The sequence below is a fragment of the Lipomyces tetrasporus genome (assembly GCF_029532465.1).
Source record: "Lipomyces tetrasporus strain NRRL Y-64009 chromosome Unknown POJ06scaffold_10, whole genome shotgun sequence".
Taxonomy (NCBI): Eukaryota; Fungi; Ascomycota; class Lipomycetes; order Lipomycetales; family Lipomycetaceae; genus Lipomyces; species Lipomyces tetrasporus.
The window spans coordinates 542,833-559,431 of record NW_026611605.1 but is presented as its reverse complement, the minus strand read 5'-3'; the positions used below and the strand labels follow the sequence as shown (position 1 = coordinate 559,431).

General features: G+C 45.7%; 10 protein-coding genes across 10 annotated transcripts; 5 read left to right on the top strand and 5 right to left on the bottom strand.

Moving 5' to 3' along the window:
- Nucleotides 1-88: 88 nt before the first annotated feature.
- POJ06DRAFT_270668 (uncharacterized protein) lies at nt 89-877 on the top strand (the record flags this gene model as incomplete). Its single annotated transcript, XM_056189450.1, has 6 exons — nt 89-91; nt 171-243; nt 341-466; nt 533-724; nt 775-818; nt 866-877. 6 exons carry the CDS (start codon nt 89-91, stop codon nt 875-877), a joined length of 450 nt encoding a protein of 149 aa, XP_056041303.1.
- An 82-nt stretch (nt 878-959) lies between these two features.
- On the bottom strand, nt 960-2,755 carry POJ06DRAFT_23663 (Cdc37 N terminal kinase binding-domain-containing protein). Its single transcript, XM_056185910.1, has 3 exons — nt 2,615-2,755; nt 2,401-2,519; nt 960-2,341 (listed from the first exon to the last, which is right to left on the bottom strand). The coding sequence occupies exons 2-3, from the start codon at nt 2,459-2,461 to the stop codon at nt 1,155-1,157; spliced, it is 1,248 nt and encodes a 415-aa protein (XP_056041302.1). The 5' UTR covers nt 2,462-2,519; nt 2,615-2,755; the 3' UTR covers nt 960-1,154.
- A 199-nt stretch (nt 2,756-2,954) lies between these two features.
- On the top strand, nt 2,955-3,919 carry POJ06DRAFT_240369 (t-SNARE; the record flags this gene model as incomplete). Its single annotated transcript, XM_056186088.1, has 2 exons — nt 2,955-3,347; nt 3,407-3,919. The coding sequence occupies 2 exons, from the start codon at nt 2,955-2,957 to the stop codon at nt 3,917-3,919; spliced, it is 906 nt and encodes a 301-aa protein (XP_056041301.1).
- Nucleotides 3,920-4,236: 317 nt separating this feature from the next.
- POJ06DRAFT_23528 (uncharacterized protein) lies at nt 4,237-6,314 on the bottom strand. Its single transcript, XM_056185822.1, has 4 exons — nt 5,793-6,314; nt 5,410-5,729; nt 5,007-5,349; nt 4,237-4,954 (listed from the first exon to the last, which is right to left on the bottom strand). The coding sequence occupies exons 1-4, from the start codon at nt 5,971-5,973 to the stop codon at nt 4,311-4,313; spliced, it is 1,488 nt and encodes a 495-aa protein (XP_056041300.1). The 5' UTR covers nt 5,974-6,314; the 3' UTR covers nt 4,237-4,310.
- A 108-nt stretch (nt 6,315-6,422) lies between these two features.
- On the top strand, nt 6,423-7,465 carry POJ06DRAFT_201691 (uncharacterized protein; the record flags this gene model as incomplete). The annotated part of the gene is made up of 5 exons (XM_056185247.1): nt 6,423-6,471; nt 6,536-6,590; nt 6,644-6,939; nt 6,993-7,163; nt 7,221-7,465. 5 exons carry the CDS (start codon nt 6,423-6,425, stop codon nt 7,463-7,465), a joined length of 816 nt encoding a protein of 271 aa, XP_056041299.1.
- A 45-nt stretch (nt 7,466-7,510) lies between these two features.
- Nucleotides 7,511-8,735, bottom strand: POJ06DRAFT_23374 (SYF2 splicing factor-domain-containing protein). The gene is made up of 6 exons (XM_056185786.1): nt 8,480-8,735; nt 8,175-8,427; nt 7,868-8,117; nt 7,760-7,818; nt 7,656-7,708; nt 7,511-7,603 (listed from the first exon to the last, which is right to left on the bottom strand). Exons 1-6 carry the CDS (start codon nt 8,642-8,644, stop codon nt 7,556-7,558), a joined length of 828 nt encoding a protein of 275 aa, XP_056041298.1. The 5' UTR covers nt 8,645-8,735; the 3' UTR covers nt 7,511-7,555.
- A 138-nt stretch (nt 8,736-8,873) lies between these two features.
- POJ06DRAFT_270662 (Cdc14 phosphatase binding protein N-terminus-domain-containing protein) lies at nt 8,874-10,545 on the top strand (the record flags this gene model as incomplete). Its single annotated transcript, XM_056189449.1, has 2 exons — nt 8,874-9,139; nt 9,213-10,545. The coding sequence occupies 2 exons, from the start codon at nt 8,874-8,876 to the stop codon at nt 10,543-10,545; spliced, it is 1,599 nt and encodes a 532-aa protein (XP_056041297.1).
- Nucleotides 10,546-10,611: 66 nt separating this feature from the next.
- Nucleotides 10,612-13,086, bottom strand: POJ06DRAFT_23371 (uncharacterized protein). The gene is made up of 9 exons (XM_056185785.1): nt 12,972-13,086; nt 12,810-12,914; nt 12,367-12,757; nt 12,069-12,312; nt 11,858-12,016; nt 11,635-11,794; nt 11,337-11,571; nt 10,870-11,287; nt 10,612-10,819 (listed from the first exon to the last, which is right to left on the bottom strand). The coding sequence occupies exons 1-9, from the start codon at nt 13,039-13,041 to the stop codon at nt 10,679-10,681; spliced, it is 1,923 nt and encodes a 640-aa protein (XP_056041296.1). The 5' UTR covers nt 13,042-13,086; the 3' UTR covers nt 10,612-10,678.
- Nucleotides 13,087-13,145: 59 nt separating this feature from the next.
- Nucleotides 13,146-14,253, top strand: POJ06DRAFT_260271 (DExH-box splicing factor binding site-domain-containing protein). Its single transcript, XM_056188467.1, has one exon. It carries the CDS (start codon nt 13,283-13,285, stop codon nt 14,198-14,200), a length of 918 nt encoding a protein of 305 aa, XP_056041295.1. The 5' UTR covers nt 13,146-13,282; the 3' UTR covers nt 14,201-14,253.
- POJ06DRAFT_260268 (tryptophan synthase beta subunit-like PLP-dependent enzyme) lies at nt 14,254-16,446 on the bottom strand. Its single transcript, XM_056188466.1, has 4 exons — nt 15,340-16,446; nt 14,807-15,286; nt 14,661-14,756; nt 14,254-14,605 (listed from the first exon to the last, which is right to left on the bottom strand). Exons 1-4 carry the CDS (start codon nt 16,334-16,336, stop codon nt 14,469-14,471), a joined length of 1,710 nt encoding a protein of 569 aa, XP_056041294.1. The 5' UTR covers nt 16,337-16,446; the 3' UTR covers nt 14,254-14,468.
- Between the last annotated feature and the right edge of the window lie 153 nt (nt 16,447-16,599).

Below are 16,599 nucleotides of genomic sequence, written 5' to 3'. Positions count from 1 at the left end.
TGCGATCTCATCCGCAATCCCATATAAACAGCCATCGCGATCCCAAGTTCGTTCTTTCGTCTCTCAAATTACACATTTGCTAGTCCCAATGGTACGTGTGTTTGTGTCTGCTTGATGTCGGAGGACTACTTGGTTCTGCTGGCGCGGTTTGCGCTAACCACCATTCACAGGCCGACCAACTCACAGAGGAGCAAATCAACGAGTTCAAGGAGGCATTCTCGTTGTTTGACAAGAATAACGATGGTAAGGATTATCTGAACAATATTCTTTCGATAGCAGTGATGCAGCTGTTGTCTTTGAGGTGATTCCGTATCGATTAAATTTATTAACATACTACAAGGTCAAATCACGACAAAGGAACTAGGAACAGTCATGCGGAGTTTAGGTCAGAATCCTTCTGAGGCAGAACTAGCCGATATGATTAACGAGGTTGATGTTGATAACAACGGAACCATTGATTTTCCTGGTACGTTCGTTGACTATGGGTGAGGCTTTTTGTGATCTCGTTCGCTGCGGCTGACGGTCGTATCAGAATTCTTGACTATGATGGCCCGCAAGATGAAGGACACTGATTCAGAAGAGGAGATCAAGGAGGCTTTTAGAGTCTTTGATCGCGATAACAATGGATATATCTCGTCTACTGAGCTCAGACACGTTATGACCTCCATTGGCGAGCGTCTGTCCGACGAGGAAGTCGACCTTATGATAAAAGAAGCTGACACAAGTATGGCTTATTCATTCTTATTCACTGTGGTTACGTACTAACATTGACAGATGACGACGGTCGGATTGATTATAACGAGTTTGTCCAGCTTATGGTAGGTGGTCATCAGAATCATGCGAGTTTTCTGCTAACTTCCTGCAGTTGTCCAAGTAAATTTTGGGTCCGGTAGTGTATGATGAGCGCGAATGTGTACATTGATATTACCTATTAGGTATGATGGAAATTTGAATTTGTGCGCAAGTTTATAAATGGTGGACGTTCAAATTGAATTATTATGCTATGTTCTTTGGTTATTGCCGTAATGAATTTGATTTTAGTCATAGTTGATGCGCCAAATTGCCAATAACAAGACGATTGTCTGCAAAACTATATACAAATAAATATAACACGGATTACTCGACAAACATTTGGCTTTGCCAATTTTCACTTGCTACTTGTTAGTCGCTAATTGTGCAGACTCTTCCGCATCTCGTTCCACTTGCTCCGACTTAAATCTTTCAACATCCTCCTTGCTGAGTCCCAAATCGGCCAATTCCTTCTCGCTTAGCTCTTCCAGATTTACGATCTCTTCTACCTCCTCTGTGTTATTCTTCTGTTCCTCCAGCAGCACCTTTGACCTCTCCTTGATATGATTATAAGTGTACTCCACGTCTTGCATAAATGCCCCGAGCGACGGATGGCCAGGGGTCATGATCTTGCGGAAGAACATCGTAACGCCATCTTTGCCTAAACGAGCACAGTACTGCAGCAGAAGAGCATTGTGAACGTGGCGCTTTGCCGCAGCATGATTTCCAGCCATTTCCTTTCCGAATGCATCGAATAAAATGCCATCAGCCTCCTCTTCGGACACGACGTTGGGATGCTTGCCAATAAAATCCAAACACTTCTGATAATCGCCCATCTTAATGGCAGCAAACTCCTGTGCTATTGGCGAAGTTTTGTATTCCTCATCTTCATCCCCACCCGAAGTCTCTTGTCCAGCATCTGGTTCCTCAGATGGCGTCTTTTCAGATGACGATGCCGACGGTGAGTTCAGAACCTCAATCTCCTGAACTTGCTTGCCCTTTCCTTTGTGAGACGTAGAAACACTTGACTCGGGACTCTTAGCTTTGGATACCCGAGTACTGTCAAACCCAATATGGATATCATCCGACGTGATGTGCTTTGCCTCTTCGTTTTGCAGATCCGTGAGTTTCTTCACACAAGCATTCTGCAGTTCCGACAATCTTTTGTAATGTGCCTCAAATTTGCTTATCAGCGCCTCGCGGTAAGACCCGTCCTTAGATTGTGATGCCTCAGGCTCTACCTGGTCCACCAGAGACTTCATCATGTCCGAAAACGTTGGACCAGGACCATTTGCGGGATTCTCCTCCACTGAACCACCACTCTCCGCACACCCTTCCTTCAAAATAGTATCAATTGCAACTTTCTCATCTTCGGCTCCTTCGGGAACTGCTTTCAGAAATCCTATCAGTCTTTGAATTCGTGATAGAAGGTTACTATTCATCAGATTCTCAGCTTTCAGTGTCTCGATCTCATGATGACGCACTTCTCGCTTCTCATGAATATCGCGCTGTTTCCACCGTACAAATGACTTCTTGTCGACATTAGGATGGACTGGTATTGTAGTTCTTAGCGTTTATTGCGCCCGGATCACAACAGCATGCAAGACTCACCTTCGATGTCAGAATCGTCGGAAAGCTCGAGCTTGTCCCACTTTGAATAGTCGACAACCATGTTGATCTGGATAATAAACAGTAAAATACAGAAGTTCTGATATTACTGTCGGTTGTATCTGATGAATGGTTAATTAAACGTTAGCCGTGAGTGGAAATCGCGGTTCGTTCAGCCGTAGGGCTTCCAGAAGAATGTAGACGCTATGGAACGTACACAGCGCGTCAACCCAAACGACCGCGTGGGTCAATTGAATACCCCATTGTCAGGCCAGAGTCACGTGCATAGCACAAACGAATAGTACAGATAAAGTCTTAAATACACAACCCCCTAGCACTTGATGCAAGCGACGTTGGCCTGAACGGGAGGAGCGTGCGGCGCAGGAGTGTTAGAGCGCAGAGTTACACTGAGCAGTCAGTAGTTGTCGCATACGATGAGACTGCTCCACAAACTAGTCTGCCACTCCAAACGGCTCCACGCTACACGAAGAAATTGCTAGCCGACCGCATTTTCTTAGTCGTTCTCGTCTGGCAGACTTACTACTACTGGTCGCAGCATGTTCCGCGACCGGACAAATCTATACTACTCGTACCGCCAGTCGTATGCCCGCCATCCATTCTCGACAAGCGCCCCGGGATATGCCTACGCTTCTTCAGTGGGCGCCACCCACGGAACTCCTCCGCCCGGCAGCGCCAGAGATGAAGACAGGAATCCGCTGCTGAGCGATACTGGAATTGCTGGTGGCGTTGGAGACGATGTTGCCATTGAGATGGATGTTCTTCCACCATCATGGACTGACGTCAGCGATGAGGTAAATCAGATCCTAGATCTGATCAAGCAGAAAAGTAGCACATTGGACAAACTACACCAAGAGCATATTCTGCCAGGATTTGACGATCGGTCAAAACAAGAAAGCGTAATTGAACATCTTACTGCTGAGATCACCCAGGTATGTTGTTGTAAAATATGTGCGGCCATAGCACTTGCTAACAAATTGGTCCGACTCAGCATTTCCACGAATGCCAAAGACTGATCAAATCGTTGGAAGGTATATTGCAGCAATCAAACCCGACCTCGACGCAGATAAGTATGAGCAGAAATATGCAGATTTCGCTTGCCACTAGAGTTCAAGAAGTCAGCACTCAGTTCAGAAAGAAGCAGTCAGCCTACCTGAAAACATTACGTGGGAACAGAGCTGCTTCCCTGCCGCTCGTCACAACAACGACATATCCGGAAGATGATCTCGACGTCTCATTTTCTCAGTCCCAAATACAGCAGTCGGCTAGAGTTGTTGAATCGTCCAACGATACTGTCATTCGTCAGCGGGAAGCTGAGATCACACAAATTGCACAGGGAATTATCGAGCTGGCAGATATTTTCAAGGAACTACAAACAATGGTTATAGACCAGGGAACCTTACTAGATCGAATTGACTATAACATCGAAAATATGAAGGTCCACGTGAAGGCTGCAGACACTGAGCTACGCCAGGTACGTGATTTTCGCTGCGCTCGCACTTGAAATGCGTTCTAATATAATATGCAGGCCGCTCACTATCAACGGCGTTCACAAAAGTGTCAAATAATTATCTTTCTGTCACTCCTCGTTTTTCTTTTAATGGTCGTAGTATATTTCAAATTGCGTGGCAGGTCATACTCGCCTCCACCGCCTCCAACACCCCCGCAGGATTCCATACCACCGCCAGACCAAAATCCGCGCAATCAAGCTTCCGCTACTAGAGTTTCGGATCGTGCTCTCTTGTGATGCATAGCTGTATGTACAGTAGATATAGAAAAATCCAGATATGTAATGCTTTTGGTTAGGAAGTATGTAATATACAATACAATACACAATATGTACAGATGTCATGCTCGCGGCAACGTTTCTTGCCATTTCCCAACTGCTATGATATCTAATCGTGTAGATTTGCTCTAGCGATGCGTTGCTCGGCTAGCTGTTCATCGCACGTCGCCATCAGCTCTGCATATGCTTCCTTTGTTCCTGAGCTAACGTGGCCAAGCTCCTCTGTTAACCTTGACAACATGAACATAATATTTGCCTTCGCCACTTTTAGTCGTTGGCTTTCACTACCCAAATGTTTATCGTCTCGACAGGCATCGTATATCTTCCGAAGGAAGTGGCGCTCATTGGCCCTCAAGCAATGTTGTTTGTAGTGAGATCTCAAGCAGAGGTTGAAGAGGCTATAAACTTCATCCAAAGTCATATCATACCGCTCTAGAAGGAATGAAATTCCCGAAGGTGGATTTCGTCGCGAAATAAAGTACGGCCGGAAAAGCCCCATGTGATGCTCAATTAAGTCGTCGATTGCTGTCAACGGCGCATCGGACGGCATTCTAACTCCATATCCCTTGCATAGCTCGACGAGGAAGTCGATGATCAGAGCGGGATCGGGGGAGAAACCGACAATTCGAGAGTTCAGGATCATGTTCAGTGCTAAGTTCAGATTTCCCACCGCCAAAAGAGCCTTGATGTAGGGCTCCACGCAGGACTCTGGCAGACCATCCAGATGATACGATTTGAGCAAACTGTTCGCGGCTAGAACAGGAGTTAGAACTTGAGATATGACCGCTCCCCCTACTGTACGTACTCGATTCTAATATTTGTGCGGCGTCATGATCTGCTGAAGTAGATTGTTGGTTTGCAGCAAAACTTGTGGACACATGCTTGCATAACTGATAAAACAGCTCAATACCCTCTTTTGTCGCAGTCCTTAGTCGCTGCCAGGAGTCTGTATAAATAAACTCAATCTTTTTCCAGTCATATAATAGAGTTTCTGACTTGGGAACTATGACTTCCGACGTTAACAGACATATCGCTGCCTGCCTTTCCTTGCTTGTTGCTAAAACATCTCTAAGGCCCTCATTCCATAATTCTCGCGAGGAATCAATACTTTCGGACGCTAATATCGTCTTGAACACATCCCTCAGCCGCTAAACGAGTTAGTACTACATCAATTATAATAGTAGACAGAGCTGTCCGAATAAACATACCGTTTTCTTGTCCGTGCCTAGTAAAGTCGGGTCTTCGACATTGATTGTTGGTCTATAAGCAAGGAACAGAGACAGCTTTTCCTTCCGTGCTGCTTCAAAGTCACCCCGACTTGTATAATTTAACACAATATTATTTGGTGAGTCTCTATCACGAGTCTTATATCTCGCCTCAAAGGCGTCGCATGTCGGCGCCAGCAGTCCGGTGAGCCGTCCAACGTCATCGGGAACATAAAACGGATGCTGATTAAAATAATTTTTCGGAAGAGAGGGAACGTCGGAGATTGGAAGAAGGAATTGCCCTAGCGTAGAATTGTACGAGGCTACGATGATGAAAGTCAGAAGACCGCCTGAAATACATGCGAACTAAGCAATTCAGAGCTTACCACGAATGCTTCCCCCTTCCCCGGTAGCATCACTCCGTTGACTTAGAATTCGGTCAATAAACCCATTTAGAGCAGTTTTTCGGCGCTTCTTTGTCTGCGTTGCTAGGGTACGACGAACTTGTGCAGATGGCACAGATCCAGCTCCACAGTCGAAGACGCTGTTGAAAACTCTGTGCCGCATAGAGGAATGCTCTGTGAGCTAGAGACCTAATTCCATATACCGCTGTCTCGGTCTATTATGCGCTGACGCGACAATATTGCTGGTGTGGGTGTATTATAATCCTGTGCGCGTGAGCTGTATGGTGTTTCCTGTCCATAAAATTCAATTCCGTCTCGCGAGTCGACGACACCTATCAACTGACTCAATCAGGTAGAGTTTTGCGGTCAAACGTAAAATGTTAGGTCTTGTCGGTAATAACACTTGTATATTAAACGTTATTGAATATGGTCGCCAATTAATGCACGCTAGTTCGGTTTGCAAAACTCAATTCTGTGCACGACGAATGGTATGATGTACATCTCAGGCCGTCGGAGATCTTTCAGTTATTGATCCAATATCAGAATCAGACCATCTTGGATTGCAGCCTCTCATCCAGTGTAATAAACCGCATTGCCGCTAGGCATATTGTCATGACATCCTTGAAAAGACTCCTAGTGTGTGGAGGAACGGGCTTTTTGGGTAAGGAGACGAAGATAACTAGTGCGCACTTAGATTATAGAATATAGCTCATGTGATTCAACAGGACGAAAGATCTGCGAAACTGCCGTTGCCCATGGGTGGGACGTGACATCATTAAGGTGCTGCCGGACGCTTTCATTGCCAACTAATAGTACTAACGACTCGATCATAGTCGGTCCGGCGTTGGTTCCTTCAAAGGAGCACTTCCTTCATGGGCGGAGAAGGTCAACTTTGAGCGATTTGACATCATGCAAGCTACTGCGTCTGATATACGGCCTTTGGTCGATTCAGCAGATGCAGTAGTGTATAGCTTAGGGATATTGTTGGAATCAAACTATTACAAGACGTTTGTCTCGAGCTCGAATCCTTTCGAGGGGGCCAGTAAGGTAGTTCAAAAATGGAACCGAAATCCGTTGAAACACAGTATAGAAGACGAAGTAACGTACGAGACTATGAACAGGGACCTAGGTGGGTGTTACTGATTGCCACTTGGACTCTCTGGCTAATTATCGGGACCGCAGCAATCAAGATGGCAAATGAGGCATCAATGTCCGACGGTGTGAAGCCATTCGTATACGTCTCGGCGGCAGGAGGATTCCCACTTATTCCGCAGGCATATTTTGAAACCAAAGAGCAGGCAGAGAAGGCGATTGCTCAGTTACCGTCATTACGACCAATATTTCTGCGTCCAGGTAATTATATCATATTTAGAGCCTTTGTTCTACTGCAAATTGCTCATTATTACCCAGGATTTATGTTTGATCCGTCACGACCAATGTCGATGTATATGGCTCAAGGTCTAAAAACAATTGGCTCAGTAAATAGCCTCTTAGGGGGCAATGCGCCGGTCATATCTCTCATGGCTTTGAAGCCAATAACTACCTCAGTTGTAGCCGCTGCGGCTGTGCAGGCACTGACAGATGAGACGGTGTCAGGTATCATTGATCGCGATAGCCTGGTCAAGCTAGCCGCAGAAGCCTCCAGATCAACGTAACGCCCGCTATTATTATCCAATAATGTACATAGTTAACCCTGCAAGTGTAAAGAGACAATGTGCAACATATACAATAACTCCAAAGTTATACTACAGGGCCGTGCCTCTCTCAAACGAGTCCCTAATTTCTTTGGTGTACTAATCAGATATTAGTTAGCTGAAGCATATACTGTACAGAAAAAAGCTTTACCTTATCATAGTATCTAGACAACTTGGCATTGAACTTTTTGTTTTTGTCGTTGACTAGATGAGATTGTTAGCATACGTACAACGGATAGTGTAAATAGTACATACTGGACACAATATCACCGTCTTCGGCAGGACGACGACTCTTCTTCATACGTTGCTCGTCACTAAAGAGCAGTGTCAGCGACGATAGTTTACGTTAGCTTCTTAACTTACGATTTCCGTAGATTATTCACTAAGCGATCGACGGCTTCTTTAGGTGGCCTGTTGTCCGCAAAACCAAGGGAGTTGATATCTCCATAGGGCGAACTGTCGCCGTCCGCAGTGATTATTTCGCCATTTTGTGATTCCATAGACTGACCAGACTTTTGTAGTGCCGTCTTCTTTTGCTTCAAATAGGCCTCCATATCTGGCTTGAAATCTCTCAGCTCTCTTTCGTATGCCCGTTCTGCGGCTTGCGAATACCCTTTGACAAAAATTACTCTGTGCTTCCTCATTGTGATCCTAGACGCCATCAACTTACCCGCAAACTGAACGCTCTCTTTCGCCTTCTTTTTGTGCTCGATGCGTTCGTCCCATTTCTCAGACTCTTCGATGGTCCAATCCCACGCTCTCTTTCTTTCGAAATCTTCTCCTTCCTCTTTGGCATCCTCTTTAGCAAGTTCAAGCTCGGCGTCAGCCTTTTTCCGCTCTAGTCTCACCGCAGCCGCTGGATCAGTCTTCTTCCGTCGAAATTCAGCAAACATATCTTGTTTGTTTTCGGCAGCTGATTGATTCTAACCCTTTGATTAACGCCGTCGCAAGCCAAATTAAGATAACTGTACTTACCAGTCGCACTCTTAATTGCTTGAATTTTTCTTCTCTTTCTTTGGCTTTGGTCAAAAGAGCGGATAATTCTGATGGAGATCCATCGATGCCCGTTTCAATTTCCTCTGGAGCTGCGATTTCGGACGGTTCCCTTGACACTTTGTTTTTCTTGCTAGGCGGAGACATGAGATCCTACTGACGTAAAGTACTTGATAAAAATGCTTGCGGAGACATGTAACCGAATCCGAACGAAGCAAGTAATGTTGAAGGTCTGACAAGTTGGGAGACAAGTGGAACTCAAGCGCCATCACTCAGTTCAACGTCACCAAAGTCGTGCTTCCCTAGCCCACGAATCGATGATTCTTCTTCTAACTCGGAATTCGCATTTTTTCTGACTCTCCAAATTTGCCAGTCAATGACAAGTACTTCAGCGCAGTTCGTAAGACTGCAGGTCTACGTCGGGCATAACGCAGCTGGCGGCTACAACTACAATGGTTCGTTTGATAGTCCGGCGTCGTTGCAAGCAACCCCGCCATTACTGACGGGCTCACCTCTTCCAAATTACGGGTCGTCATATAAGTCACCGTCTGGGAAAAAGTTTATCCATATCACGAAGCCGTCGACAAGCATACGGCAGCTGAAAGAGGAGATCATAAGCAGACATGAAAAAATCTATCGTGAGTATGTCACATATGAGCTCGTGGGGGGTGGAACGATATTGTGCATGATTCATTGCTTGTTAACGAGGAACCAGACCTCTAGATATCGATTCAATGCGCGATGAACACGAATGTGATCTCGATGATGATTATTCAGTATCGCAGATTTTTAACGACCGCAGTATCGTCCGAGTTTTTGCGAACGATTCGAAGATAGTCGCGTCTTCACGGAATGCGCTGCAGAGAACACCCAGCTCTCTGCAATTGGAACTTCCATTAGCCGAAGAGCCTCAGGAGAGAAATACTACTCAGAAGCTTGAGAATATGCCAAATACAGTATCTGATCGTCAGGGTACTGGTCCCGGAACCGGTGTTACACTATTGTCGCCATCAAAAACGCCAAAACGCGCAAGGAAAAGTTCGTCAGTGTCGTCGTTGAGAGCAAGCGCTTCTCCTGAGTCCCACAAAGCTAAACGTGCACGCATTGACGGGGCTAAGAGGTCATCGTCGCCAGAGCTTATGGTGCTTGATAGTCAAGGGCAACTTGTTAGCGGTGCAGAGGACAGTCAACCTAGCCCATCGCGAACCGCAGTCAGGTCTAGGGTGATAGAGAAATCAAAGGAAAGGGAACCAAATGTAGAGACTGTGATTACTCAGGAAACCATAATACCTGATTCCCAGGTCCCTGTCGTTCAAAGACCGCCTATCAAACCATCAGTCGCAGCTATGGCAAAGCCTACTGTACCTATTGTGGCTACAAAGATCGCTGAAAAGGCTGATCCAATGAAATTTGCTACGAAGGCATCGTCGAACGGAATAATGTCACAACACTCAGCGGCATCAGAAAGGTCGAATGTTTCATCCACGCCATCCACGCACCTGCCAGTTAAATTGTCCAGCAACTTATCCGGCAATACGTCAGATTCTGAAAGCTCCGGTAGCAGTGACACCGAGAGCACAAACTCGGAATACATCGAAGATCAAACTATAACATCCGCTGCTGGTGGTTCGCAAAGTTCTGCAATTAAGTATGAATCGGTCGGTGTAGAAAAGCCAGCATTGCTGCCGGCTGTTGTCAAAGCGCCATTGTTGGAAAAACGAGTCCCATCATTAAGGTCATTAAGCGAACTGGCGAAGCTCGGTGTGCCTGATGTGAGAGAGAGTACGACTGGTATTCGTGCTATACAGAGTCAAATTACCAATGATCAGAAGAGAGCGGACATGAAGGTTATCAAAGCTGAGTCGGGCTCTGATAATGACGACAGTAGCGACAGTGATAGTGGAAGCAGTAGCGACAGTGATGAAGACAAGAGTGACGATGAGAGTGGAATTCCGGTAAATAGACGTGCCAGTGGTGTCTTGTTCCAAAAAGGAGACGGCAAGAAGAAACGGTATAGTTCGGGATTTAGGGCTCTCTTCAATTCATGAGATGGGAATTGTACGAAGCGAGGAATGGTTCAAAAGTTTGGGCATTTGTCGGCGTTGTTGGTAGATGTATTTAAAACATAATTGTGAGCGTTACGTATGACTACACTGTCTCCAATAATTCATACAACCCGGACTATAATACAGTCGTTGAAACTATTGAAGGAGGATTTTCCGGCTTGTCATATTTGTCTGTCCTCAAATTCTCAATCGCCTTGACAATATCCATTCCCATGACGACCCTGCCAAATATAGTGTGCTTGTTATCAAGCCAAGACTGAATATTCGTTAGATCCATAGTTGAATTAAATCAAATATACAACTTACAGTTTTCTCTGTGGTTATAAAAAACTGGGACCCGTTGGTGTTTGGCCCGGCATTTGCCATACTGACCGTGTATGGCCGGTCGTGTCTTAAGACAGAGAACTCGTCCTTAAATTCCTTTCCCCACATGCTTTCACCACCCGTACCGTCGCCTAATGGATCGCCACCTTGTATCATGAACTTCTTGATGACGCGATGAAAAATTGTCGAATCATAGTATCCTCGCTTACACAGAGTGACGAAGTTCTCGACCGCCAATGGAGCGTGCTCAGGGTATAGGCGAATCTGGATGTCCCCCAACGTTGTGTGCAAGGTGACGCCTTTGCTAATCTCTGAATTTTTTTCTGTAGAAAGATCGTGCTTCTGGTCATGTTTAGTGATTTTTTCGTTGAGCACATCGCGGTCGGATCTGATTGAAGAACTACAGAAGGTCAATATTTAAGTCACACGACGCCGACAAAAGTACATACAACTCTCCTTCATAATTTGTGAAAAGATAGAACCGCTTCTTGGCAATAGCAGTAGCTATCAATGTGGGGTCAGTCGTGAACGACTCCGAAACCAGAACATTGTCAGATGTTGCCATTTCAAGAGTGAGAATCTCCTTCCGATTCGGAGCTCCTTGATACAGCGCAAGGTTTAAAAATCGAATATTCTCCTCTGATCCAAGTAGACGAACACATTTGTTGGTCACAATATTTACAACTGTTTCCTCCCGTCAGCATTTCAAAGACGTATCAACCAGATAATTGAACTCGAAATAGATACCTTTTATACCCAGATATGTAGGATATAAGACGAAATTTCCCGATTCGTCAAAAATGGCATTCATCTCCCTCTCAGCTGACTCATCGCGGTCTAGCTCACGCTCTACAGCAACGCGCCTACCAAACTCAATATCATCTAAATTCCGCAGAGCTGTCCCAGCCTAACCACGATGGTATCGTTAGTGACCTGGAGATAGAGCATTGAAAAGTGACCAATACCGTACCTGCTGCATTTCATTTGCTATTGCTATACTTTCGTCATACTTCCTATGAAGCTTACCGGAATGATAGTCGAATATCCGTACCTGTCGATCCGGTAACGACAATGTCACAAAGTGGCGCCCGTTCGGGGAAAACTCGATACTGGTCGGACTACATTTATTCTCCAGTACTGTTAATATTCCAATCCATCACTATGGTACTCTGGTGGCTAACCTTGCGAAATTCGAACAAATCAGTCGAACTCTTAAATTGGAATACGTCGTCAGGCTTCTCGTAATTGCCCTCAGGCCTCCAATACTCTATCATACCAACCACGTCGACACTCACAGCACAGTTGAATTTGGCATTAAATCCTATTACTTTCACCGGCTGTCTATGAATCTCCGGTAAAACGTGAATCGGCTCAGCATCACCTCGACCGTCGTATATCAGTATCCGGGAAGAGCTTTTATCAGATCTAGACCCTGGTCAACTCCAATCACTGGAACGTGGTCTGTAATCTAGGACTTACACTGCCAAGTACGCCTCAGGTTGATTCCGTTTTTGGAGCCAACACACACAATTTGGCGTGTACGGTACATTTAAAATATTGATCATATCAAAATTGACAACATCAAATATTTTAATGGTGTTATCAGTTGCCACACTCGCAAACAGCTTTCCATCAATACTAATTGCTGCACCAAGCACAGTACCGGTATGTGCTGCATACTGCTTCACAAACTCGATTCCCTTTGCCCGCTTCTTCCAAAATTTGAGGATTCCATCAACTGAGAGCGTGATAATAAAATTCGTGTCCGTGGCAATTTTGACAAAGCAGAGAGTGTCTTGATGCATGAATGATTTTGTATAACGCTCAAAAGACGGCATGTTATTTAGGTACACATTCTCGTGCTTCAAGACTAGATTATCCATTAGACATATTTCACCCCACACAATCATGAGGAAATATACTTCTCCTCTTTCTCTTCACACTATCTGTCGTACGTAATTCTTGCTGTCCATTTTTGTTGACTGATTCTTCTGACCTTTCTGAGGCCTCATGTTCATGACTTCGACCTAGATATAAATGTTAGCAGCTTGCCGGATTTGGTGTTCATTGCACGATATACATACCAGTTGCCACGACTTCGTCCTCCGCTACTCTTTTCTTCAAGCCAGTATCGGTACCGTTTGCAAGCGGCATTATAAACTAGAGTCTCGAGATAGACCTGTACAGTTACCAATGAACTCACGCGTCTAACTCGGAGTTCGAGGGTAAATGACGCCCACACTTCTTCGACAATCCCCTAAGCCTATGAGGACTTACCCTCCTTAAATTGTGAATCAATCCTCGCCACAAGGTCGAGAAATGGGATAATCCAACTCAGGCTCGTTTTATGCCTATCAGCCCTTAGGGACCTTATCATAGGAATTAGTCAGAAGCCATGTCTGGATTTAAAAATTTAGCACAAAATGGCAATCAGTCGTTACGTTCGGGACAGTCGTCAACTGCGTCGTCGGCTGCAACCAGTGACGCGACCGAGAAGCTATCATTCTCCTTTGGCGGCGCGTCATCGACTAAATATAATGTCTCAAGTAAATCTGGTGGAAATCCAAATACCGGCAAGGTGTCTTTCGCGTTGGGTGGCACCAAGAAGACTGGATCGGGGACAACGCTTCAAGGACATGGTCACAAACGACGGCGGTTGCCCTCGCCTACGGAGCTGATCACGGAATTTGGCGCGAATGGCGACGTTGGTAACAAGAAGGAAGAGAAGAAAGTGATTGTTATTCCGGCTGTCGAAAATCGGAATTGGATTCAGGAGACGATGAAGAGGAGGGGGATCTACAAACCAGTAGGACAGTTGATAGATGGCGAGCGCAATAGAGAAGCCGATGAGCAGGAGAAGAACAGTCAACAATCGCGGAAGTACGGATTGACTCGTCTAAAAAGAGAATCGTCTGCCGAAGGTGATAGGATAGCGGGCTTAAAGCAGGAAGCGAGTGAGACGGTCAAGGGCGCGGAAAGAGTTAGAGAATCATCAACGACCGTTTCCAAGAAAGATGAAACTGACGATGAAAGAGCGGTACGGGAGTTAATATCGGAATTCAGTGAAGAAAATCGAAAAACTTCGGACCTGGTGCTTCCTATAGCATTAGCAACTAGTACGCCAGAAGCACAACAGCAACAAATGTCAGAAGAGGCTGCCTACAAATTGGATATCCTATCAAGACCGGACGAACCCACATTACAAGATTACGAAACAGTTCCTGTGGAGGAGTTTGGATTTGCGCTCTTGCGCGGTATGGGTTGGAAGGAAGGGGAAGCCATTGGGAGGAACAGAAAGCGTGTGCAAAACTAGAGTTGGCGAAACGGGCTCGTTTAGTACGGCTTGTGTTAACATTATGTGGCATACTTCATATTTGTACTATATGGTTTGATATTATACATGACCTATTAGATTGTCACTTCTATACAGCTGATAATACGAAATCTACTGTAGTTACGGTACATATAGATTCGTACCAACCAACTGTCACAAACAAAACTCATCTAGAAAATCTAACGCGCTGTATGCCAAATGACACAAAAAGATCACCCTGATGCACTTCGATACTTGATTGGGAGCGCTACGCGCGAATAAAGCTTTGATAGACAATGTTCTCTGTCTCGTCGACTGACGGATACCCTAGATCCTGCAGGAAAATCTGTAGTTCTGAGTACTCCTTTGGAGGTACAGAGATAGCTGCAAGGACCTGGCCCAAATCTATACCATAAGGTCAGCGATATTCCATCTACATCTTGCCTCGTTGTTCACCTACCTGAACCATGGTTACGATAGTGGAAAAGAGTGATATTCCACCCAATTTTGAGACCATCCAAAAACTTCTTTAGTGCACCAGGACGCTCCGGAAACTCTATGCCATTGTTACTACATACTCTGATAAAAGTATGAAAATGAACGTACCAAATCTATAAATGCGTTCATTGTCGACTTTGGCTTTGCCACCAACAAGATATCGAGCGTGGCTCTTTGCCAGCTCGTTATCACTTATATCAACACCCTTCATTCCTTTCCCAGACAACTCCTCGAGTATTGCTGGGACTTCGATATCCCGATTGTCAACAGTAAACGAGATATAGATATACGCGTCGACGCCTCCAGAGAATCGGTAGGAGAATTCGGTTATGCCTCTGGGATATATGACGTCAAGAAGCAGGCGAAAGCTTCCTGGCTTCTCTGGAATCGTGACCATGAGGAAGACTTCACGACCCTCACCAAGTTGTGCTCGCTCAGCCACGAATCTTAACCGGTCAAAGTTCATATTGGCACCGGACATAATGGCGCAGAAGGCTCCCTTTTTGCTGATGTCGGGATGAGCCGCAATATACCTTTTCAAGCCAGCCACAGCAAGGGCACCAGTAGGCTCGACGACAGATCTAGTATCTGTCATGCATATTAGCAAACTATTGAAATATCACCTCCACGAATCAGCTTACCTTCAAAAATGTCCTTCATGGCCGCGCAGAGTTCATCGGTTGTCACACGGACGACTTCGTCCACAAACCCAGAGCACAGCCTAAAAGTCTCTTCACCTACCATCTTCACTGCTGCGCCGTCGGCGAATAGTCCAACATCCGTCAACATCACCCGTTTTTGCTGCATCAGTGACTGATACAACGCATCTGCATCAAATGTTTCAACACCAATGATCTTGACATGCGGCGCAATGCGCTTTATGTACGCCGAAATACCAGCAATCAAACCGCCACCACCGACAGGAACAAGCACGGCTTCCAAGCTATGCACATCAATTTGTCTTAGTAGCTCCATGCCAATAGTGCCCTGTCCTGCAATGACATATGGATCGTCAAATGGCGGAATGTTTGTCAATCCGTATTTCTTTTGCAATCGGTCACATTCCGCCTTGGCGGCATCGAAATCCTCGCCATGAAGGACAACCTTCGACCCCATACGTGACACGTTCGAGTGCTTGATTGTAGGGGTGGCAACCGGCATGACGATAGTCGCAGGAATTCCCAGATGCTTCGCGGAGTAGGCAACGCCTTGGGCGTGATTACCAGCCGAGCACGCCACGACACCTTTCCAGCGGTCTTCTTCTGGCAATTGAGCGATCTTATTGTACGCTCCTCTTAACTTGAAACTGAACACCGGCTGCAGATCTTCTCTCTTCAGGAGAACATTGACACCAATCTTCGCACTGAGGCTAATTGCAGCCGTCACCGGAGTCTCCTTTATAACATCGTACACTCTCGACGTTAGAATTAACCTCAAATAGTCAGGGGTTCCATCAGGTAATAGCAACGATGCAGGTACTGATTTATACGATGTGACAGGTGTGTGGCTCGCTGCAGACGGGAATGTGGAGTATTCGGTTAAGCCGCCTACCTTTGGCTGCGAAATCTGAAGGGTGTCCCTCCGCTTTTGGTCTTCTGACGCAACATGGGCAATTCCTGCAGAGGTTGTCATTGGCATTCGAACAGATCTGTAAAACGTAAGTCGTTTTGGACTCCCCTTGCTCTGAAGTAATAAACCTGCATACCAAAACTCTCTGAACGATGCTATAGTGTTATGAACCTTGTGAGCGACTCGACATTATTCGAAAGTCCGCCGCTATCGGCAGACCAACATATTACCACGACATAAATGTCCGCAATTTTGGCTTTTAGGGCTGTATATGGCATAGTGTGAATCTTGTAAGACTTAACAGCCAATGCGGCGTTGCGGGTTGAAAATTT